This window comes from Perognathus longimembris, chromosome 16 (assembly GCF_023159225.1).
Source record: "Perognathus longimembris pacificus isolate PPM17 chromosome 16, ASM2315922v1, whole genome shotgun sequence".
Lineage (NCBI taxonomy): Eukaryota > Metazoa > Chordata > Mammalia > Rodentia > Heteromyidae > Perognathus > Perognathus longimembris.
The window spans coordinates 57,758,897-57,783,838 of NC_063176.1; the positions used below are offsets into that span (position 1 = coordinate 57,758,897).

A 24,942-nucleotide genomic window follows, 5' to 3' on the forward strand; every position below is an offset into this window, starting at 1 on the left:
AAAGGTACTAAATCAAAATCCAAGCATCTGGTACCATTCATTTGTGTGTCTGACTAGTGGCTTCGTCTGGGGTAAGAACAGTGGCTTCCTCGGAGCTGGTGCCCTCTCACATGTGTACATTGCTTTTGTTGAAGATCCTCTTTGGCAAGTTGAAGTTGCACCTGCTGAGCCAGAGGAACCGTCTTCCCAGAATGGGGCTGAAGCAATACCCATCCACGTCAGAGGCTGTGGTAAGATTCCAGCATCTGTCTGGCCTGCTCACTGGCTGCACTGGCTGGGAGCTGCCCTTGGTGCCAGCAGCAGCCTTCAAGGGATAGGTACACCTGCCGGGATTGTGCTCCCAGCCGCAGACCAGGAGAGAGGGGCAGCAGTCCTCCAGGACTGACAAAAGATAATGTGGTGGAGTTTTGTCCCTAAAGTGCTTGGTTTCTTTGTTTTGGAGTCAGGGTGTTGCTATGCTGTCTAGGCTGACCTCAAACTTGAGATACTCCTGTCCTAGCCTCCTAGTACTGGGATTACTGAAGTGAAACACTATGCCTGGATTAAAGCAAATTAGTTGAAGTCATTTATCTATTTTCATATATACTTAGATTGCATTACAAAAATTACAATTTCCCTTCCTCAAGAGGATCCACTTTTGTGTGTGTGTGCCAGTCCTTAAACTTGAACTCGGGGCCTGGGTGCTGTCTCTGAGTTTTTTGCTCCCTGCTAACATTCTACCATTTAAGCCGCAGCTCTACTTCTGGCTTTTTGGCAGTTAGTGGAGGTAAGAGTCTGAAGTCCTTTCCTTCCCGGGCTGGCTTCAAACCATGTTCTGAAGATCTCAGATCTCAGCCTCTTGAGTAGCAGGGATTACGGGTGTTCAGAGCTGTCAAGTAGCTTTACCAGAGGGACTCTGAGTGGAAGTCAGTGAAAAGTGGATTCGCGTTATGATGGGGAGTAGCTGCTGGTGCTTGGGTTTGTACTTCCTGTGCCATCTGGCTATTGGCTTTGTGGCAGGGGAAGGTTCTCTCTACCCTCTTCTGACTCTCCAGCACTTCCTGCGTCTGTCTGGGCCCCTGGTGGTGCTCACGGACTAAGCTACAAGGAGAGCGAAGGCCTCCCGCCAGAGCCCCGCAAGGGGCTTGGAACTGCCTTCCTCCAGATCACAGTTTCTGCTCCAGCTCCTAGGGAGACAATGGAGAGTAGTGGGCTGGGGGCTCGGCCACTTTACCTGACTGCTCCAGGCCTTATTTCCAGGTCTGTAAAGGGAAGTAGCAGTGATTTTCCTAGTGGGATCTTAGGAGGTTTGGGCGAGGATGTGTGTGCCCGTGTGGGTCCAACAGAACTAAGGATGGCTTGACATAACAGACTGGTGGACAGCGAGTGCAGGGCTCCTGGCAGGGGCCACCTGGGAGAGCCGTGCAGGCCCTCGAGTCTGCACCTGCAGGCAGTTCATTTTCTGTCCTGGCACCAGCTGGCACTGTCGCCCTTCCCTTGCAGCTCCTTCCGCTGTCCAGACAGCCAATAATATAAGAAAGGAAGTATCGCTTTCCTGGTTTTGATGTGTTTTCCTGTCGACAAAGTTGAGCACTGACGTTAACGAGGAAACTCGATTTTTTCCACAGATAAAATCAACATCAATCATTGACTTCACTCTTGTGTAGCCAAGTCAAGCTGTTCATTCTGTGCATATCAAAGATAGCATTTGCTAGGTAAAACATGCTACTGCTCTAAACTCAAAGTCGAGACTCCTTTTTGCTAGTTCTCTCAGATCTCCTTGTCCCCTTCCCAGGGTGTGAGGAGCCCCGTGGCTCCTCCCACCGGCTCCCTCCCTTCCCTCTTCCTGCCCTCTTCCTCCCCAGCATCCCGGGGCTGAGGAGAACTTGGACTTCACACCTGGGTTGCAATTGCTTAGTTCCTCTGACTGATTTGAGATTTAGTGCTCACATGGCATGGACCTTGCTTTGTTCTGGAATTCTCCCAAGGCCTGCCTTGGGGCAGACAACACTCAGTAGACTTGAATGACTCAAGTTTTCACACAAGGCTATTGTTTTCACATCGTCTATGTGTAATGTTCACATTTTCTATGTATTTTCTCATTTCCAATATGATTCCTTTTTGATGAGTGTATTATTTGGAAGTCAAAGTTTGGCAACTTCTCTGATATTCTGATACGGGCTTCTGGGTAAATGCATGGTGGTCAGAGAACAGGGTCTCTACAACAGCAGTTCTGATATTTTATGTCTGGGCTCACTGATGTGGGCTGAGTCCTGGTGCCCCCCCCCCACCAGGCCTCGTGAGCTGAGTCCTGGTGTCCCCCCCCCCACCAGGCCTCACTGATATGGGCTGAGTCCTGGTGTCCCCCCCCCACCAGGACTCACTGATGTGAGCTGAGTCCTGGTGCCCCCCACCAGGGCTCACTGATGTGAGCTGAGTCCTGGTGCCCCCCACCAGGGCTCACTGATGTGAGCTGAGTCCTGGTGCCCCCCACCAGGACTCACTGATGTGAGCTGAGTCCTGGTGTCCCCCCCCCCACCAGGCCTCACTGATGTGAGCTGAGTCCTGGTGCCCCCCCCACCAGGGCTCACTGATGTGAGCTGAGTCCTGGTGCCCCCCACCAGGGCTCACTGATGTGAGCTGAGTCCTGGTGTCCCCCCCCCCCACCAGGCCTCACTGATGTGAGCTGAGTCCTGGTGCCCCCCCCACCAGGGCTTACTGATGTGGGCTGAGTCCTGGTGTCCCCCCCCCCACCAGGGCTCACTGATGTGAGCTGAGTCCTGGTGCCCCCCACCAGGGCTCACTGATGTGAGCTGAGTCCTGGTGCCCCCCACCAGGGCTCACTGATGTGGGCTGAGTCCTGGTGCCCCCCACCAGGGCTCACTGATGTGGGCTGAGTCCTGGTGCCCCCCACCAGGGCTCACTGATGTGAGCTGAGTCCTGGTGCCCCCCACCAGGGCTCACTGATGTGGGCTGAGTCCTGGTGCCCCCCACCAGGGTTCACTGATGTGGGCTGAGTCCTGGTGCCCCCCACCAGGGCTCACTGATGTGGGCTGAGTCCTGGTGCCCCCCACCAGGGCTCACTGATGTGGGCTGAAGGGTGCAGCTAGGCAGAGTGGCGTTCTAGAGATGTGTGGCTTCCAGCTGGCAGTGTTCTCCACTCACTCCTGCCTGGGAACAGTGGGAATTCCTGCCCCACAGTAGACACACCCAGGGTGAGAAACGGTTCTTCCTTAGCCACATACTGAAGGCAGTGTTAGTATTTCCTCCAGTGAAGTCATATTTTAAGAGCATTGTAGGGGATTCAGATTCTGGGAAAATGGTCTGACCTTGGGGCTAGGAAGCTTTCAGCATTTCTGGGAGTTGACTCTCAGACCTCCACCTAACTGAAGGGAAGGGTCCCCAGGCCATGCAGTCATACCCTTTGCTGGGCATCTGTTATATATCACGTATACAGCTAGGCTTTGGATACCTTAGTCCTGAATAGGGCAGGTGGCTTCCTGTTTATTCAACACACAGTTTATAGCTTGATGGGAAAAGGCCTTTGTCGTCATAAAACAGCAACTGTTCCAGTTATATTATTTAGAGTTCTCTAGAAGGGCAGAACCAACAGACTAGATATAGATATATGAGAGGACATTTATTTGTTTGTTCTTGTACTGGTCCTGGAGCTTGAACTCAGGGACCAGGCACTGTCCCTGAGCTGAGCATTTTTGGTCAAGGCTAGCATTCTGCCACTTGAGACACAGCTCCACTTCCACCTTTCCGGTGGTTAATTGGAGATAAGAATCTCACAGACTTTCCTACTTAGGCTGGCTTTGAACATCATCTCCAGATCTCAGCCTCCTGAGTAGCTAGACAGGCATGAGCCACCAGCACCCATCTGAGGAGACATTTATTAAGGAATTGGCTCATAAGGTTATAGAGGCTAAGCAATCCCACGATTGACCCTCTGCAAGCTGGAGACCCAGAGATACTAATGGCCTTTCTCAATCCAAATCCTAGAGCCTCTACCCACGGAAACTGATGTTGTAGGTCTCAGTCTGAGGCAGGAGGCCTAAGAGCCTAGGGGCCACTGGTGTAATTGAGGGAGGATCTTTCCTTGGTCAGCCCAAGATTTACCAACCTTCTCTGGGAACGTCCTCAGTATCCCCAGAAGGAACACGCCACCAGCCTCTAGATATCCCCTTGGTATAATCAAGTTAACACCTAAAATTAACCATCATAGAAACATATTTATCATTATCACAGAAACATTTATCCAGTGGGATAAAATCTCCTAAAATGGAAGTAAGATATTGAAGGGAAAAAATGCCAGGTAGAGTGACACATTTTTAGACTGAGCTGTTTAGAAAGAACTTCAAAAAAATGACTCATGAATGGGAGCTTAAAGATAAGGAGCTACCTGTGCCAGGACTGGAGGGAGGTCCTGGCAGCGTGGGCTCCGAGGGATAGACAAGGGCCCCATTCCACCGCGTTCTGCAGGCTGTGGGAGGACTGCAGAGTTGTGTGTGATGGGTAACCTTGCAATGGCTCTCAGATGTTACTTTAACAGACTGTTTTTCATAACACTTCAGGGCACACACATGCACATCCGGCAGAAAGTACAGTTTCCACACGCTCCCTGTTGCCACACACGCACGCTCCCTGCCGCTACAGCTTCACTCAGAGATGTACATTTGTTACAATTGATGAATGACCCTGACACGTTATTGTCCAGTCCTTACACTACACTAAGGCTCACTGTTAGTGTTGGACGTTCTATGATTCTATGGGTCTGGACAAGTATATGATGCCATGGGTTGACCACTATTGGATCATGCAGGATATTTCCACTTACTACATGTTCATCTGTCTCTACCCCAGTCCCTGGTAACAACTGGCCTTTATACTGTCTCCATAGTTTTGTCTTTTCTAGGGTGCCACACAAGTCTTTGGAGTTACACAGTGTGGAGCCTTTTCAGACTGGCTTCTTTCACTTAGCAGTTTTAGCTAACATTTCTCTCATCTTTCATGGTTGGTAGCCATTTATTTTAGCATTGAATTATGGGTATTGTTTGTTTATCTACTCATCTGCTGAGGACATCTTTTTTTTTTTTTCTTCTTGATAATACTGAGGTTTGAACTTAGGCTTTTGACTCACCTTGCTTGCTCAGCTGGTGCTATGCCACTTGAGCCATGCCTCCAGCCCTGATTTTTTGTTAATAACTTTGGAGATGAAGTCTCACTTTTCTGCCCAGGCTGGCCTCAAGCCATGATTCTCCAGATCTTAACCTCCTGAGTAGCCAGGATTATAGGCGCGAGCCACCTGAAGGACATCTTGGTTGTTTTTAAGTGTTGGCAGTTATCACTAACTCCTATAGACTTGCGTTTGCCAGTCCCTTTGGCACACACCAAGGAGCATGAGTTGGGTCACACGGTAAAAATATCCTGTTACAGGAAATGACCAGGTTTCCCTCCGAAGTGGCTGCACCATTCTACATCTGCACCAGTGAAGCTCCTGCTTGTGCCGCCTTCTCCTCAGAATTTTGTTATCAGGCTTTAGACCTCTCATAGATGTTACATGTGTTTAAGATATCACACTTGTATCTGTCTAAAGAATGGAGGTGACTCACTAGCAAACAGGCCTTGTCACTACAATGCAGGTGATAGCAGGGAAGTGGAGCAGAGCAGATGGATTTCCAGAACCTTTCAGAACAGAAAGGACCTCAGTACATTCGTGTGCGTGTAAATAACAGTAGGGCTCCCTGAGTGTGCACCTGTGCAGCTAGATGCGGCCACTACTCTAGGGAAATGGAGAAGAGGGCAGTTTGTTTGTGGGGTATCAGCTATTCAGTCTGGGGCATGTTCGGGAAGAGGTGTACACAGTGCTGTGTGCCACTTCATCTGGGCAGGTGTGGGTGTGTCTAGGCGTGTCTGTGGGACGGACCCTGTGCTTGCAGTGCTCACATGGAAGCGGCCTGCTGATTTCTATTGCTTTCACCCCGAGACAGTGGCGCTCCACTCTGGCTGGAGATTGAGAACGTGTAGATACCTGGGTACACAAGTGATCCACTGACTCGGAATCAGCCAGGAAGCCTACCACTGGGCAGTTTTGGAAGCTCTTCCACTGACCTTGGTGTGTGGCCAGCATTGAGAGCCACACAGCTGAGCTCTGAGATGCTGACGCCAGAGGTCAGCCAGGGGAGGCGCCAGTGGGAGAGTGGAGGGGTGGAGTGGAAGAAAGGTCAGAAAGGTGCGGTGTGACGAGCCAGCACTGCCTTCAATAAAACTGCAGGGCTGAAGGCTTCCTACGGCCTCTGTCTCTGGTCCTTAACATGTGCAGTACTTTGTCTACAGTGCTGTAGGGTTAAACACTTGATTCTTTTTCAGTGTTTTCAGACTTCTGATGTGAAGATGTATATACACAGAGACAGCTGGCTAGACTGAGAGTGGCGAGCAGGTGGGTCTAGCAGTAGCCAGGGCTGGTAGGTGTGACACCTTTCTCCTTCACATCCCCAGTGCCCTCAGACATGGGGTTGTCTAGCTCAGTGCCCAGCCAGATGGGCCTGGCATTCCCTTCCTGCTGGTCCTGGAGGACTGCGCTACAAAGGTGCTGAGTGTGGAGTCAATGCTGTTGTTGAGACACATCTTGAATTGGGCAAGAAATTACTTGCAGCTGGACTTTATAAAGCTGGTGCTTTATCTCATTTCCATGCTGGAGTGGACCGTGACCCTGATAACTGTGTTGCATGCTATTGGATTGGGGAGCTCCTGGCTTTGTAACTTTGACTAAATCAAAAGCAGCATTTCGTGATGTAACTTGAGTGGCTAAAAGGTAGGTGGCTTTCTCCGCAGCAAGATTACAGGGAGATGTGCTGAAGCAGACAGATGATCTTACAAAACTGCCCAAATCTAACCCAAGTGAAAATGAAGACAAGGAAGCTCAGTTCCAATGTACAAATCGGACAAAACGCAGCATTTGCATTCACAAGCAGCTGATGCTTTTGTAAATGTAGATCATACTGCTGCTATAGCCTTCCTTGATAAGACTTTGGAAGTTTGTGTTTGGGATGTAGAATAGTGTGAACTTTGAGCTGAATGTTTTTTTATATAAGGAAAGGAACCTAGAAATACTGCAACTTAAAAGCGCCATCAAAATTGAAGAATCATCCTGAGGGATTTTACAAAATCAGCACCTGGGCCTACTAGGGACCTACAGTCAGTCCTTAACTGATGTCGCAAATGTCTTGAAATTGACCAGGATCATAAAGATGCTTTGCATGCCTTCAACTGATTGAGTCAGCTGAAGAGCTCATCAGAGATAGAAGATACACAGACGCAACCAGCAAGTATGGATCTGTCATCAAAACCAATTCCAGTATGGCAAAATGCACAATTTGTTCAGAAGAAAGTATTTGTTGCCACTTTCCTAAGGACAAGAAACCCACTAAAGCTATTGATACAGTAGGTTGCGAAGTTTTAAAGATGGAACTAGACAATGTGAATGCTCTGAAAGTTCAAGAGATGCCTGTTTGGGCTGGGAATATGGCCTAGTGGCAAGAGTGCCTGACTCGTATACATGAAGCCCTGGGTTCGATTCCCCAGCACCACATATATAGAAAATGGCCAGAAGTGGCGCTGTGGCTCAAGTGGCAGAATGCTAGCCTTGAGCAAAAAGAAGCCAGGGACAGTGCTCAGGCCCTGAGTCCAAGACCCAGGACTGGCAAAAAAAAAATAAAAAGAGATGCCTGTTTAATAGAAGAATTGTATGATAAAACTATTCAGGATTATGAAGCTGCTCAAGGACATAACGAAAATCATCAGCAAATTCAGGAAGGTCTAGAGAAAGCACAGGGACTATTGAAACAGTCATAGAAATGAGATTATTATATAATCTTGAGAGTAAAAAGAAATGTCAAAAAGCAAGAATTTGGCTGGGCATCAATGGCTCACACCTGTAATCCTAGCTACTCAGGAGGCTAAGATCTTAGGATCATAGTTCAAAGCCAGTCTGGGTAGGAAAGTCCATGAGACTCTTATCTCCATAACCACCAAAAAAAACCAGAAGTGGTGCTGTTGCTCAAGTGGTGCAGTAGTAGCTTGAGCACAAAAAGGTTCAGGGACAGAGCCCAGGCTCTGAGTTCAAGCCCCACAACTGACAAAAACAAACAAGAAGTAATTAAAGTATACTGAAAATTAGCATTGTAGTGGCACTCAGACAACTTCCAGAAAGAAGAAAAGAAAAATAATGAGAAAAAGTTTATTGACATAACAGCTGCTAAAAAATATCTTCTCTGATCCAGAAATAAAGAAGAATTTTGTCACTGGAGAAGATTCTCTCCATGCAGACGGCCAACAAAAGGTTGTTGCAACCTTTTCCTCAGAAGCTGGAACTTCTGGCGATACCTTCAGCTCAGGAGGACTATTTAGAGTATATTCCACTTCATTTAAATCGACTTCTTTTTTCTCTTCATCATATATAATATACATAATATATATTGCCAGTACTGGGCTTGAACTCTGAGTCTCATGCTCTCCCTTGGATTTTTCTGCTCAAGGTTGGTGCTCTTACCACTTGAGCTACACCACCACTCCCAGCTTTCCTTTTCTGGTTTATTGGAGATAGGAGCTATACCTCCACTCCCAGCCTTTTTGTTGGTTGGTCTAGGACTGGTCTTCCCAATCTGGCTTTGAACAATTCTTAGATATCAGCCTCTTGAGTAGCTAAGATTATGGTGTGAGCCATCACTTTCCTGCTTCCTTAATTATTTTTTCTTAAGATTAAAAACAAACCAGGTGGGCTGGGAATATGGCCTAGTGGCAAGAGTGCTTTCCTCCTACACATGAGGCTCTCGGTTCGATTCCCCAGCACCACATATATGGAAAATGGCCAGAAGGGGCGCTGTGGCTCTAGTGGCAGAGTGCTAGCCTTGAGCGGGAAGAAGCCAGGGACAGTGCTCAGGCCCTGAGTCCAAGGCCCAGGACTGGCCAAAAACAAAAACAAAAACAAAAACAGGTGTCAGTGGCTCACGTTTGTAATCCTATCTATATAAGAAGATGAGATTGATCTGAGGATTGTGGTTCAAAGCCAGCCTAGACAGGAAAGTCTGTGAGACTCTTATTTCCAGTTAATCACCAAGAGGTTCAAGTGGAGCTGTGGCTCAAGTAATAGAGTGCTAGCCTTGAGACACACACACACACACACACACACACACACACACACACACACACAAAAGATTAAAAACAAAGAAACCTTGTTCTGGGGTCCTAATGAAAAAGCTTCAAGTATTTTAGTTTCTGTGTGACCAGCGTAGAAGAAAGGCGGTTCTTAGCCCATTTTAGGCTTAAGGTTGATGAGTCTACAAGGGCAAGGGCAGGAGGGTGAGGAATGTTGTGTTTCTGACAACGCAGTCTAGGTTTATTTCAATAGCCCATGTGTCGCTATGGGTTTCTCCAGCTGAAAATATTCAAAATATTGAAATGAAAAAATTACATTGGTGATTAACATTTCCATTTTTTTTAGTTAAATTCTCTGCAAGACCTTCATCCACTACCCAAGATCATTTTGGAATACAGGCAGGTGAGTGGACGTTTTCCTGAGTGGTGTGAGAGAACCCGTGACCCCCTCTGTGTCAGTGCACCCACACAGGCTGCAGCCGCAGCGCCGCCACTGTCTCGGCCACCTCGGTGTTATTTCTGCTTCCTCCTGCTGTGACGTGGTCTCACCCCTGAGGGCGCGCTCTGCCCAGCACTGGCAATCCCAGGATTCCTCTGTAGAGAAAGACTGACAGCCCGTCATCGCTGTGGCTGCGCTGTAAATCAGATTTCAACCCACAAAGGCCCCCACTCTTCCCGTGGCCCTCAGGCTCCAGGACAGTAACATTTGCAAAGAGTGTGATGATCCCTTACTCCTGCAGCTGCTGATGCTTCCTCTGTGCACACACTGCCCATTGCTTCAGTGTTTTCTGTTCATGAGTCACATTTATAACGTTACTGTTGCCCAGACTGCTGGTCCTATTACCTGCTGAGCTCATGGCCTGCTGTCCATGTACAGAAACACGTCAGGGTGGGAGAGATCTAGAAGGGCCATACTCGGGGATCACTGGGTGAGATCTGCTTTTATTTGCAGCTTCTCTGCAAATCTAGAAATATTGCTGAATAAAAGATTTAAAAAGGGTAAGGTAACACATACAGTCAGAGTAAAGGAGAATACTCTTAGTGGAGGAACCCACTGAACTCCTCTGACCACTTAAAATACTGTTTACTGAAATAAGTTCCAGGAAATGGAAACATGGGGGGGGGGGGTTGTCGTTGTTGCTGATGGTGCTTTTGGGGGCTTTTTCCTTGTCTTTTTAGAGGGAGCAAGGGGGAAGGAGTGACATTTTTCCAAAAAAAGAAGTGTACTCATTACCTGACTTATGAAATGGTAACCTCTCTGTACAACACCTTAAAAATAACAATAAATTATGTTAAAAATGAGGGTAGGGCAGCACCTTTCTCTGTGGGCCAGTGCTGCTCAATCCTGGCACTGCATGAGGTCAAATAAGGTGATTTTGACAGCGTGTGCCCAGCACTGTGTTCCTATTTAAATAAACAAAGAAAGTGACTATTCTTGTCTTTGTGATGTAGGTTCACAAGATCAAGTCAACCTTTGTAGATGGATTTCTAGCTTGTATGGAAAAGGTAACTGAGGCTTAAAAAAAACTAGTATTAGAAATGTGGCTCTTAACTGAGTTCAGATACACATAGAACATTTACAATTCTATTAAATGATGAGGTAGTCTAATGTTCTTGGTGCTGTGGACCACAGGTTGTTTGGGCTCTGTATAGTATGGGTTGGCATTAGGTCTTAAGGCCTCCATTTATGAAGCAGCTCTGCCTGCCCTTGGCCGCATGCTTTCACGTCCACTGTCATGTCTCTTTTATGGGCCATTAGAGGCAGAAATTATTGCCTTCATTCACACATGAGGAGACTGAAGCCACAGATCTCGAGAATGACTTGAGATCGTGCAGCAAGTGACAGAACCTGTCTGTGACACAGGGTCCCACCTGCAGTTCATGCCAAGTCCCCACAGTTCCTCAGGTCCCCTTGCCTCATGCACAGTGTGTAAGTGCAACGTGTCTGTTAGATAAAGGGGAATGTCCTTTACAGGACCCTGGTCCCAGGACAGGTTTTGTAATCAATCCTAGGGCATGTTGGGATTGGTAGTTCTGGGCCAGCAGCTTGTTTACCTGTAGAGGAGCAGGGAGTATTATGTAAGTGGAAGGCCCTATGTCCTTACTTCACACAGCATTGCTTGGGTTTAAACAATCTTTTTAATGTTCCAGGGCTCTGTTTCCTCTACATGGAATCAGACCGGAACTGTGACTGGAAGACTTTCAGCGAAGCATCCTGTAAGTTAAATACCAATTTCCATGCCTTGCCATTGAAGTTTTTCCTGGACATGTATTTGCTTGTGAACATTGTGTTCCCAAGAGGGGACCTCACACGGGGAGTTGTGTTTCTCCTGTGCTCATACACTGAAATTTATAGAGGACAAGGTTCTTGTTCTAGAACAAGACTTGTGAGGGGCTAAGTTAGCTAAAAGAAGATTCCCATTCAGAAACCTGGCCATTCCTAGGCTAAAGACAGAGGCCTCTCTCCCTCCCTCATTTTCATTTTCATTTTCAGTTTGTGCTGGTCAGGTTGGCTCCTGGTTTCCAGAAGTATCTCTGATAATCACCTCCATTTTTTTTGTTATTGAAGACTTTATAATGAAAGCAAGCTATTAATATCCTTGAATTTATGATACAATTTTTCTTTTGTTTTTGGTGTAACTGGAGCTATACCTCCCATGATGCAAATTTAATGAACATAAAACAACTTTGTGTGTGTGTGTGTGTGTGTCTGTGTGTCTGTGCCCTTAAAGATATCAGTCTACCACTTGAGCCATGCTACACTTCCAGCTTTTTGGTAATTATTTGGAGATAAGAGTTTCACGGACTTTCCTGCCCCAGCTGGCTTTGAACCTTGATCCTCAGATTTCAGCCTCCTGAGTAGCTATATCCCATATCCTTTCTTTCAGTTTCTTAATTTTGTACGATATGCATTGGATTTTATGACTGCATTATTTCCCCATTCCTTTCTTCTTGCACCTACGCCCCTCTGAGTTTATATTTAGGTTTACATATATGAATTAAATGTGTGGATTATTTAAACATATTCTATAACATGTAATTATGAATATATGTCAATGGTAAAGAAATTCAAGTAATAGAGAAGTTTATAGACTAAGACATTGTAGCTAGGCATGGTAGTTCATACCTACAGCCCAAGCTACTTGGGGGATAGAGATAGAGAGATTAAGAGTTTGAGAGTAGACCAGGCAAAGTGAGACCCTATTTCAAGAACAAAAATAAAAATATGAAGACTGAGAGGATGGCTCAAGTTGTAGAGTGCTTGCATAGCATGTGTGAGGCTTTGGGAGGTTCAGTATCCAATACTGGCGGTTGGGGGGGCGGGGTGGGGGCTGTAGCAGGAGCAGGGAAGGCAGGAGGGAGAGGAAAGAAAGGACACATGTTGTGATTTTCCTGTTTGTTTGGGTGTCTAGTAATTTGCAAGTGTTTAGTAGACATTCTGAAAATTATATCCTAGGAGTTTAGGTCTTGTTTTAAGATTTCACTAAAATGGTGATACTTGTGTTTTAGTGGGCAGTCACCTGCTTAGACTCGGGCCTCGAGTCCCCGCCTGTCTCCAGGTGCTGTGGTCCCACTGAACACTCAGCCTTCCAAAGCCTTTGCAATGCTGTTTAGGTTTTCCTGCTGACCAGCTCCCCAGGGGGCTGCTGAGGACTCGTGCTGCTTTCTCTCGGCGCGCCTGTCTGGCCTCCCATGCTGTGCATGAAGTAACACAGATGGAACGGGAGGCACTGTGACGTGTTTCCTTGAGCTCCTCTCCCGTTATGTTTTCTTTTTGTGTTTTTAGTTTGTTTTTGTTTTGTTTTTTGTCAGTAACCTGACTCTGCTGCATGCTACCTGCCACTGGCCTGCTGTCCAGGACCAAGTGGTAGAGGCACCCTGATGAGCCAATGGTCCATTCTGCTGTCTAGTAGTACATCTGATTCTGGCTTGATTCTCCGATTTGCCTACTCCTGTAAACTTAGAATCTTCAGATTGTTGCCCTGTAAATTCTGTCTAGTTTTTTTTTTTTGTTTTGTTGGTCATGGGGCTTGAACTCAGCGTCTGGGTGCTGTCCCTGAGCTCTTTTGCTCAAGGCTAGTACTCCACCACTTTGAGCCAGTGCCGCTTCCAGTTTCTGAGTGGTTAATTGGACATATGAGTCTCAGGGGGACTTTTCTGCCTGGGTTAGCTTTGAACTGCAATCCTCAGATTTCAGCATCCTGAGTAGCTAGGATTACAGGCGTGAGCCACTGGCACCTGCTTCTGTCTAGTTTTGTTTTGTTTTTTGGCCAGTCCTGGGGCTTGGACTCAGGACCTGAGCACTGTCCCTGGCTTCTTTTTGCTCCAGGCTAGCACTCTACCACATGAACCACAGCGCCACTTCTGGCTGTTTTCTATATATGTGGTGCCGGGGAATCGAACCCAGGGCTTCGTTTATACAAGGCGAGCACTCTACCATTAGGCCACGTTCCCAGCGCCCTGTCTAGTTTTTTTTATTAGCTATAGTTGTTGGATTGTGCTTACTGCATCTTACCAGGAAGAGGAGTCTCAACTTCTTGTGCTTAATCAGCTTTTTCCTTCCTTGGCTGGTGCTCTACCCCTTCATCCATGCCTCCAGCCTGGAATTGTGCTGGCTATTTTGGAGATAGAATTTCGTGGATTTTTCTGCCCAGGCTGGCTTTGACCTGTGATTCTCCTGAGTAGCTAGGATTATAGGTATGAGCCACTGGAACCTGGTTCAACTTCATTTTCCAACATTTTTTTTTTTTTTTGCCAGTCCTGGGGCTTGGACTCAGGACCTGAGCACTGTCCCTGGATTCTTTTTGCTCAAGGCTAGCACTCTACCACTTGAGCCACAGCACCACTTCTGGCCGTTTTCTGTATATGTGGTGCTGGGGAATTGAACCCAGGGCCTCATGTATACGAGACGAGCACTCTTTGACACTAGGCCATATCTCCAGCCTTTCCAACAGTTTTATCAAGAGAAAATTTATATACTAGAAGCTTCATATATCACAATCTGACAAATTTTGACATATATATGCAACTATGAAACTATTCCCATAATTGAAAGAATGTATACATCAATAACCCCCAAATATCATTGTATCCCTTTATAATGTTCCCATCCACAATTTAAATCTACTTTCTTTTTATCAGTGTGGGTCTATTTTCTTTTTCTAGATGTTTGTAGTGATGGAATATGTGCTGTTTTGTGTCTGACTTCATTTGGAGCATTACCATTTTGTGACCTATGCATGCTGGCCTGTGTTTTGAACAACGGGTTCCTTTTTATTGTTGAACAGTATTCTGTGTACTCAAATCTGTTCATAAGCTCATCTATTGATCCATTTTGGATTGTCTCAAGTGTAGGATATTACTGTGCCTATTAATATACATTCTTTACATGGATTTATACTTTGTCTCTAGGGAAAACAGAGTCAAATAGCTGAGTCAGTGGCAGGGATATAGTTCACTTCTTAAGTGCTGGTTCTACCATTTGACATTGCTAACATCAGTGGACAAGTTTCTTTTTCTTAGCATGCCCATCAGTTCTTTCTTGAGTTGGTCTTTTAGTTTAGCTATTCTGGTTTTAACATCACTGCTGCAATGGCCGATGACAGTAAGCATCTTTCCACGTGTTTGTCATCCATTTTTATTTGTGAAGCATCAATTCTTCTGCAAGCATAAGGGGATTATTTTGAGAATTCTTTATGTATTCTATACACAAGTCCTTTATCAGATATGTACTTCCCAGTATTTTTTCCCCAGACTGTGGTGTGTCCATTCATTCTTTTGACATCACCCTTTAATTTTTTATTTTAATTTTTTGGCAGTATTGGGGTGTGAACTGAGGACCTTGCTAGTTATGCATCCTACCATCTAAATCATGCCCCCAGCCCTTTTTATGTTTAAGGTTTTTAAAAACAGCATCTTGCATTTACATGTAGGCCAGCCTGGACCACTCTCTTCCTGTTTACATTTCCTGCGTAGCTGGGATGACAGGCACATGCCACTACACCCGCCTTCATTGGTTAAAATGGGGTCTCATAGACATTTTCTGCTCCGTCTTGAACCACCACCCTCCTGATCTCTGTCTTCTTAGTGTAAGATTCGCTGGAAAGGAAACCTGCCACATGGTTCAGGCAGAAAGGAGTTTATTGGGAGAGCAAACTGCCAGCCCGCATGCACAAGACGGAGGCGTGGGGAGACAGAGGAAGGAGGAAAAGAGAGAAAGGGAGCGAGAGAGAGTAAGAGAGAAAAGGAAAGCAATACAAGGAAAGAGAGCAGGAGAGAGTAAGAGAAAAAGAAAGAGAGAAGGAGAGCAGGGACTCACGTTGAGCAGGATTAGATAGGGAATGGTGAGAGATATGGCCAGGTGGATTGGATGTGATCTCACAGAAGGAGGTAACTGCCTCTATTTGTGCCATTTACCTAGGTAATGCAGGTACTGAGAGAAGACTTAAACCAGTGGGGGCATCTGCATGGAGCCCTTCTGGGGGTGGACCTTACACTTAGTAGCTCATACTATAGTTGTGACCCATTGTTTTAATAGCTTCGATTTTTTTGCTTGAGACAGAGTCTTTCTATGTAATCTAGATTGCCCTCATAGTCATAATCCTCCTGTCTCTACCTCCCAAGTATCTAGGATTACAGACATGTGCCACCAGGGGTGGCTTGTATACATTTCTAATAACACTATTGGTTTTTTAAAAAAAATGGTTGTTCTGGATCTTTTTCAATGCATATCAACTTTATAATTAACAAATGGTTAATTTCTGTAAAAAAAAAATAGTCTGCTGAGATCTTTTGTTGAGATTACATTGGTTCTAGAATCCAATTTAGAAAGACTTAACATCTTAATATTTAGTCTTCCAGCCTGCAGAAAAGGTAAATCTCATGATCCACTTAGGCCTTCTTTAATTTCACAAGATCTTTATAATTTCTAGAACATAGGTCTTCATGTTTGTTCTGTCAGATTTATCTCTTTCACATTTCATTATTATACTATTATACATTCTCTTATTGTTTTGATTCTCAGTTGTTCATTATTCATATGTAGAAATATATTAATTTTGCATTTTGGAACCTTGATAAGCCCATGTTCATTTAGTTCAAAAGACTTCTTAGGGGGCTGGGAATATGGCCTAGTGGCAAGAGAGCTTGCCTCATATACATGAAGCTGGATTCGATTCCCAGCACCACATATACAGAAAACGGCCAGAAGGGGCGCTGTGGCTCAAGTGGCAGAGTGCTAGCCTTGAGCAAAAAGAAGCCAGGGACAGTGCTCAGGCCCTGAGTCCAAGGCCCAGGACTGGCAAAAAAAATTTTTTTTAAAGACTTCTTAGTAATTTTTTTTTGCCAGTCCTGGGCTTGAACTCAGGACCTAGGCACTGTCCCTAAGCCTCTTTGTGCTCAGGGATAGTGCTCTATCACTTGAGCCACAGCACCACTTTCTGCTTTTTCTGAGTAGTTCATTGGAGATCAGAGTTTCATGGACTTTTCTGCCCGGGCTGGCTTTGAACTGTGATCCTCAGATCTCAGCCTCCTGAGTAGCTAGGATGACACATCTGGGACACCAGCATTCAGCTCTTAATAGCTTTTTAAAATGTTTCATTCGACATGTACATGATTTAGAAATTTGTCAGTTTCTAAATGTGTTTCGGTTATTGCTTTCTTCTCCTATCCTTTTTTATTTTGTGAAGATGTTGGGGCTTGAACTCAGGACCTTAAGCTCTCACTTGGCTTTTTCATTCATGGCTGTCACTCTACCACTTGAACTGCACTTGAAGACTGGCTTTCTGCTGGTTAACTGGAGATGAGTCTCAAAGATTTATGTGCCTTTACTGGCTCTGAGCCAAGATTCTTATATCTCAGCCTCCAGAGTAGCTAGAATTAAATACATACGCCACCAGTTCCTGACTATTTCTTTTTCTTTTGAAATAGGAGTCTTGTTAGGCTGGCCTTGGACTCTCTTGCCCTCAGCCTCCTGAATGCTGGAATTACAGAAAGTATCATCATACCTGACTTTGATTTCTAGTTTAATCCTTTTAAATATATTTCCAAACTTATATAAATGGTCTATTCTTGGCATTTCATATGCATTTGAAATTTTGAATTCACCTACAATTCTGGCTATTCTACTCTCCTGCATTGGAATGGATCATCAGTCACGGTTGGCTTTGTCAGGACCTCAGCCTGGTGCCTCCCAAATTCTCCCTGTCATGATGATTACATATGTGGTGTCACTATTTTCTCTACTTTCGTTTACTTCTCTGGAATTTGAATTCCTGGAGAAGATGAGCCTTTTTGGCCTGCTTCTCTGTATACTTGGCATGTATAGGCGCACGTTGAATGGAAAACCACATGTATGATTTGCCCGTGTCTCAGAGTCTGCTGGTCTGGGGTCATCACCAAGGTTACAGAGTGTTGGCAATGTGGCCACATCTCTTCCCCATGCTGGCCTACTGCACTGCCCCCAAGGGAGGAGCTGACCACGAAGTCTGTACTTGGTCTCAAATCTCCTCTTCATCTGACTCAGATTCTTAGGGTTCATGCCTGTCAGTCCTTTTTTGTATACTCCGGTAGAACTGACATATTTTCACAAAGACTTTCTGATGGGGAGGTGCCAAGGACCTTTGCCCTCCTTGCACTTGCCAGGAGCCACATTCTTCCATCCAATACCTCCTTATCACACAGGGCTCTAGCTGTCCCTTCTAATGTTTCTCTATCAGTGGGGCCAGTTTTTGTCAGTGTCCTCATTTTACTGCTCTGCCATTATGCTACTGGCTCAAGATGGATCAATGTTATGAAATTCAAAATATCTAACCTTTCATGTTGTATTTTTATTCCTTCTTGGTTGTCCTGAGTTCTCAAGTTTTCTTCTAGGTCAATGTTCAATTTCTTTTCAGAAGTTATCCACGTACTAATTGGAAATGTTAAAATTCAAGCATTAGAAGGAGGAAGTAACAAATAGTACAAGAAATGTACCCATGGTCTAACGTATGAAACGGTAAAAAATAAAAAAATTTAAAAAGTAGATACCAATACAAAAAAATCCAAGCATTATTCAGCTGGCTTTTTGTTTTGGTTCCTTTGTTTGTGAGTTCTTTTTCCTTTCAGTTTTCTTTGCTTTTCTAACTTTATGTCCTATGTCTCATTAGCATGTTTGTACTTCCTTTTTAGCATTAGTCTGGGTCAAAGCCAAATTAACATTTTGTGTTATTATAATATAGTAATGATTTAGTGTGATTTATGATTCCTTGAGCCCTCATGCATTCTTTGGCCTTCAAGCCTCTGTTCTAGTTACATCTGCTGCTTTTTCTGTAGTCTAAATCCCGGAATGCATCCCTGTTATCTTTTCCCTGGTCTGCTCAGGTCAGCATCCTTTTCTATCCCAGATGTAGTGTTGATCATCCTATGCATATTTCCTTAAATAGTAGGCAGGACATTTAATCTTGTTTGCTATTTTAAACTTTACATCAATAGTATATTATAATTATATTCATATGATATGCTACATTCTTTCAGCATTGTTTTTGAGATTTATTGGTACTGACAGAGCAACTCTAGTTGACGTCTTATCAGCAGATATATCATTGTATATTGTATATGTAGCATTGTATAATGCTATTTCCATTTTTAGCTATTAAAAACAATGTTGTGGGGAAACTTTCTGCTGTAATGCATGTTCTTGATTATGTGTAAGGGTTTTCCTCGTGCTACCAGCACTACCTGATTATTGGGAATGCTGACATTTAACTCCATGGACGTTGTGCACACATTAAACAGGTGCCCTGGCTCACTCTTGCTGGTGGTGGGAGTCAGGCCTCACTACTGTGTAGAGCACATAGCACTTGTATTTCTCGACTCTTTTATTTTTATTTTTGTCAATTGTGGGGCTTGAACCCAGACACTGTCCTTGAGCTCTTTAACTCCAGGCTAGATCTCTACCAGTTGAGCCACAGCTCCATTTCCAGTTTTCGGGTGGCTAATTGGAGATAAAAGTCTCATAGATTTTTCCTACCTAGGCAGGCATTGAATCCCGATTCTCAGATCTCAGCCTCCTGAGTAGGTAGGATTATAAGCATGAGCCAGCAGTACCCAGCATTAGACTCTTTAATTTTAATAATTTTAACATTTTTCTGTCAAGTGTGGATTTGCATCTTATTATGGCTTAATTTCATTATTTAAACTGCTAATGAGGCCAAATATATTTTCATGTTTATTAACTATGTTTGGTTTTTAATTGACTTGCCTGTTTACTCCTTTGCCTATTTTTCATTTAATGGTTTTCCTTTGCTTATTAATTGTTAAAAAGATCTCTATTGTGAATAGTAATCTTTTGTTCATTTGTATAAATATATTTCCCTAATCTATGGTTTGTTTCATGCGGTAGTCTGTCTTTATAGATGGTCTTTGTTTCAATGTCATGAAATTTATAGTCTTTGTGGTTTCTGCTTCCTTTTTTTTTTTTTTGCCAATCTTGGGGCTTGAACTCAGGGCCTGAGCACTGTCCCTGCTCAAGGCTAGCACTCTACCACTTGAGCCACAGCACCACTTCTGGCCTTTTCTACATATGTGGTGCTGAGGAATGGAACGCAGGGCTTCATGCATGCTAGGCGAGCACTCTTGCCACTAGGCCATATCCCCAGCCCATAATTTTGTGTTTTTAAAGGTGATCCACTCTGTCTACGTTGTAAAAGTCATGTGTGTGTAGTTGTGCTAGGCGTTCACCTGATCCCTTTGCTATTTATAGCTGTATAGTGGTATTTCCTATTCTGTTCTCTCTTTTCATCTGTCTAGTGAGAGTTTATTCTTCTCCAATAACCAGCCATCTGTTTTATTGACTTTCTCTCTTATTTTTCTGTTTCCCACTTATGGGTTTCTGTTTTCTATTGCTTAAGTCTTCTTTTCTCCAGTACACATTGTTAAACTGTATGCAATGAACTTCTCACCTAGGACTGCTCTGGCTGTATCCTGTGGAGTTCTAGATATTTTGAAATTTTGCAAAGCTAAAAATTTGCAATTTTGAAAACTTATACCAGACAGAGTTCAACAGGAGAGGAAATGTTCGCTAATGACGGACGCGATAGGGGAGAGAGACTGAGCTCAGGACACGTGCGGGAGGGGCGTCGGGGGAGGCGGAGCGCGTGGGCAGAGCGAGGGCTCAGTGCGTGGGTAGGTACTCGGAGGTGGGCCGGTTCTCACCGAGCTTGAGCTGGCTGACCTCAGCCAGCCTTGGCTATGGTGTTAACTAGACATGGTGTTCATCTAGAAGTTTGCAGCCTGGCAAGGCTGCTCCTTTCCTGATCTTTTAGTCAATGAGAGCCGACTTTTTCTGTCACTGGCCTTTGGCTTCTCCAGCACCCTAGTGTAGGATATATTGGGACAGAGACAGCGTGGACCTCGCTCGGTTCTGTGTAATTCTGGGGGTCTCACAGTCCCTGTTTAGCCCATTTCCTTCTCATATGTTTGCTGTACACATAGTACCCAGCATGTTAGTTTTGGGGGTAAATAGGGAAACTAAAAGCAGAAATTACCTTTAATTGAACAAAACATTTGGTAGCACGAGTATGGTTTTGAAATACTGTCTTTGTGTATTTCATTCGCATACTTCTTTTTTTTTTTTTTTTGGCCAGTCCTGGGCCTTGGACTCAGGGCCTGAGCACTGTCCCTGGCTTCTTCCCGCTCAAGGCTAGCACTCTGCCACTTGAGCCACAGCGCCGCTTCTGGCCGTTTTCTGTATATGTGGTGCTGGGGAATCGAACCTAGGGCCTCGGGTATACCGAGGCAGGCACTCTTGCCACTAGGCTATATCCCCAGCCCTCATTCGCATACTTCTTGCTGCGGATAAACTCCCAGCCCACTGTTTCCTCAGAGAGAGTGGGTGCTGCTGACAATAAAGGAGTCCTCTGGCTTCCAACTAGCATTTAAGCAACAAGAAAGGCATCAGGCACTAGCAGTCTTCTGCTCTGCATTTTCCGGCGCTGAGTTCCAGGTGCAGGCCCTTGCATGCGTGCGCAAGTCTATTGTAGCCAGGGCTCACTGAGTGAGGAGGACTCAGCCCTGCCCATGGACAGCCCCACTGCTGCTGGGGGAGGTGGGGCTGGTTCATCGGGCCTCCGTGAGGTGCTGGAGTGGGACTTGGGGGGCACTGTGAAGTGCTTCTGGCTCCAGCCCCTTTGCTTAGAACCAGGGTGGGGTGGACAGCCAGAGGAGGGCACACACCCTACAATCCATGCAGAATGTGGTTGGGGCGTGGGGCTCTGCTTCTCCTTAAGAGGCCTGGGCGAGACAGGGTTCCCAGGATTGCCAAGTCAAGTTGTACTGTGTGTGGACAGTGGGGCCGGAAGTCACTCTCTCCTGCTCTGCAGTCCTGTGGGCCCTCTGATGTGTAAATGAAGTCCCCAACCCCCTGTGCATGGGACCCTGGAGGTTGAGCTGTAACAGGGACAATCCAATCAAGGCCAGGTCAAGAGGGAAAGGATGGCTGAGCTTCAGAACACAGCAGTCCTCAGGGCCAAGATCAAAGCCAGGCTGTGGGAACAGAGGCCTCAGAGTACCAGCGGTGGAGAGATCACAGAGGGTAGTGCTTTACTGTAGTTCTTTAAAAGGGTTCTTTTAAAGTGTCACAGAAGCAGGCGAGACCGGGAGCACAGGGAGAAGGCAGCAAAGCTAGAAAAGGCAGGGCAGCCCCGCTGGGGACAGAGGGGAGCCATGGGGCTCCCCCACCACCCTAGACACTATCTTGGGAAGAAGGAAGCCCAGCGGAGGGAAAAATGACCAGAGAGGGAGAACACTCATGCCACACCGGCTGAATGCTTTTCCTAAAAGGCCTGAACAGGGAGTCAGATTCCCACTAATCTATGCCTTCATTCGGCAACTTTCCATTGAACGTGTAGAAACCCAAACGCAGATTGATTCGATCAAGGCTATCTTCAGCTGTCTTGATTTAGAAATCTTAGGTTTGATCTGGTGACGCAAGCTATGGAACAGGCCCCGTTCTCCCTTTCCTGAGCTCTCTCGTCATCCTGAGTTGCTTTCCAGCGGACCTTGGAGGTGTTTCACTCAGTTCGCCTCCAGTGGAGATGAGCAGCAGCTCTCCGTGTGCTTCCGCGAGAGCAAGAAGGAGCGACTTTTCTAGATGCTCTCAGCAAGCATCTCCACGCGTCTCTGTTGCCTTGGAATGGGATCCGCTGGCTGGCTTAATGGTGGTGGTAGGATCTTAATCTGCAGGCCATTTTCTAAAGCCAAAAGGAAAATAAACCCAAACAGTTAGGAGTGTCCCTAAGTAGTGTTATGCCTAGATTTCTGGTCCCCAAAGACCCACCAAGGAGCCGATACCAATGCAAATGCACGAGAGTCTTTATTGCAAGCTCAAGCCTGGACTCCCAACCATCACCAACACAGCAGATCTGGATTGAGAGTCCCGACCCTCAGATAGGCAGGGTTTTTATTGTGATTACAACAGGGGCAGGGTATTTCCAACTTGGCAGATACTTGATTGGATGGCATTTAGCAAGCAAGTCTTTTTTTATATCTTTTTTTTGTAATTTATTTATTAATTAAACACAAATTTTTTGACAATGTGTTGTGGGAAAAGGGTACAGTTACATAGTAGGGCAGTGTGTACATTTCTTGTGATATCTTACACCCTGTTTTTCTTTCCCTTCCCTAGGTCAGGTAGACATATATACAATACCAATGTACCAAGAACATATATAGTAGCCACGTGGCCTACGCCAAAGAAAATTCACCTAGGGCTTTAAATGTAATGTCGACATTAGACAATATGTCGACAGTAGTCTTATATGAACGTACATACATAGTTTTTGAGCTATTGTATTCCACTGAGAGGTCAATTTTTGACCTTTATATGTTGAGTAGTTGTTTGGTTTTAGTTACATACTGTTGGGTCGCTCCCCCAATCCTGTGGGAAATACCATTTGACAAGCAGTTTTTGGTTTCACAGACCTGGTCTCTACTGTCTCTCCGTCACCCCTTCTTAACAGTCATATATCAGGGAGATCATGCCCCTTTGTTTTCTGTGTTCTAGGCTTGTCTTGCTCAACATTATTTGTTCAAGTTCTGACCATTTCCCTGCGAATAACAATATTTCACCATTCCTAATCGCTATGTAGTATCCCATTGTGTATAGGTACCATATTTTTTGGATCCATTCATCTGTGGAGGGGCATCTGGGTTGTTTCCATATTTTGGCTATTGTGAATTGTGCAGCAATAAACATAGAAGTACAAATGTCTTTTTGATATCTTGGGGTTTGCTGTTCAGGATAGATGCCTAGGAGTGGTATGGCTGGGTCTTAGGGTAGGTCTATATTGAGCTTTTTGAGAAACCTCCATACTGTTCTCCAAAGTGGTTGTACTAATTTGCACTCCCACCAACAATGGAGAAGGGTTCCTCTTTCCCTGCACCCCCTCCAGCATTTGTTGTTGCCTGAGTTCAGAGTATAGGCCATTCTAACTGGAGTGAGGTGGTATCTCAGGGTTGTTTTTATTTGCATTTCCTTTACTACCAGGGATGTTGAACATTTCCTCATGTGTTTCTTTGCCATTTTTATATCTTCTCTTGTGAAGTCTCTCTTTAGCTCTTTTGCCCATTTCCTAATAGGTTTATTGGGCTTGGAGGGGCTTAGTTTTTTGAGTTCTCTGTAGATGACAGATATCAGGCCTTTGTCTGTTGCTGTGCTGGTAAAGATCCTTTCCCATATGGTTGGCTGTCTTTCTAGTTTGGTGGCTATGTCCTTAGCTGTGCAGAAACTTTTTAATTTGTAGTAGTCCCATTTGTTGAGTCTTTCCCCTATTTGTTGTGCCCCTGGGACTCTATTCAGGAAGTTCCTTCCTGTGCCTATAAGTTCTAGTGTCTTTCCTACTCTGTCCTTCAGTAGTTTCAAGGATTCAGGTCTGATGTTGAGGTCCTTGATCCATTTTGAGTTGATCTTGGTGCATGGTGATAGGCTTGGGTCTACTTTGAGTTTTCTGCATATGGCTGCTCAGTTCTCCCAGCACCAGTAGTTGAAGAAGCTATGTTTATTCCATTGTATGTCTTTAGCTCCTTTGTCGAATATCAGCTGACTGTAAGAGTGCAGTTTTATTTCTGTATATTCAATTCTAATGCATTGGTCTTCCGGTCTGTTTTTATACCAATACCAGGCTGTTTTTGTTATGATGGCCCTATAGTAGAGCTTGAAGTCTGGTATTGTGATACCTCCTGCACTGCTTTTTTTGCCTAGAATTAGCAAGCAAGTCTTGTCCCATTTCTATTGGCTATCTACCCTTTCAGTTATCTATTTTGGCTTTGATATCGGGAACTGGCCTTGATATCAGGAATTGACAAGTGGTCACGTAGCACTGATGCAGGGGGTTAATGCATGGGGTAGAGCAAGTCACAAATGGGTTAAGCAAGTCGTTTACAGAATCAGAATACTGCGGTCAGCCTGACCTAGTACCAACTTTATTTTAACAATTGCAACCATGTTTTCCCATTACCACTGAGCAAGCTTGAGTGGGCTAAAACAATCCAGTACTCAGTCATAAGTAAACCAACCCAACAGTTACCATGGCATTTCTACTACTATTATGGTTATTTCTATAGTCTATGACTATGATCATTTTTTACTGTCCATTACCATGGTTGCTACCCAGGTACAGAGGGGAACAAGTGCTCCCTATATTTTTAAATGTCAAACTACAAGAAACTAGTCTCATGGGTGGGAGTCCAGTCCTCTAGCATGGAGTCATCACCAGGGTTTAGAAGCTGTTATAATTTTAACACTAAAACTTATATTTAGTTACTCCA

General features: G+C 45.1%; 1 protein-coding gene across 1 annotated transcript in view; it reads left to right on the top strand.

Annotated features, from left to right (window-relative positions):
- Nucleotides 1-24,942, top strand: part of Poln (DNA polymerase nu) — a 100,418-nt gene that overhangs the window by 27,714 nt on the left and 47,762 nt on the right. Inside the window, exons 11-14 of the mRNA XM_048364509.1 lie at nt 135-230; nt 9,485-9,541; nt 10,591-10,644; nt 11,290-11,355. Of these exons, the coding sequence (XP_048220466.1) occupies nt 135-230; nt 9,485-9,541; nt 10,591-10,644; nt 11,290-11,355 (273 nt within the window). The remainder of the gene's footprint in view (nt 1-134; nt 231-9,484; nt 9,542-10,590; nt 10,645-11,289; nt 11,356-24,942) is intronic.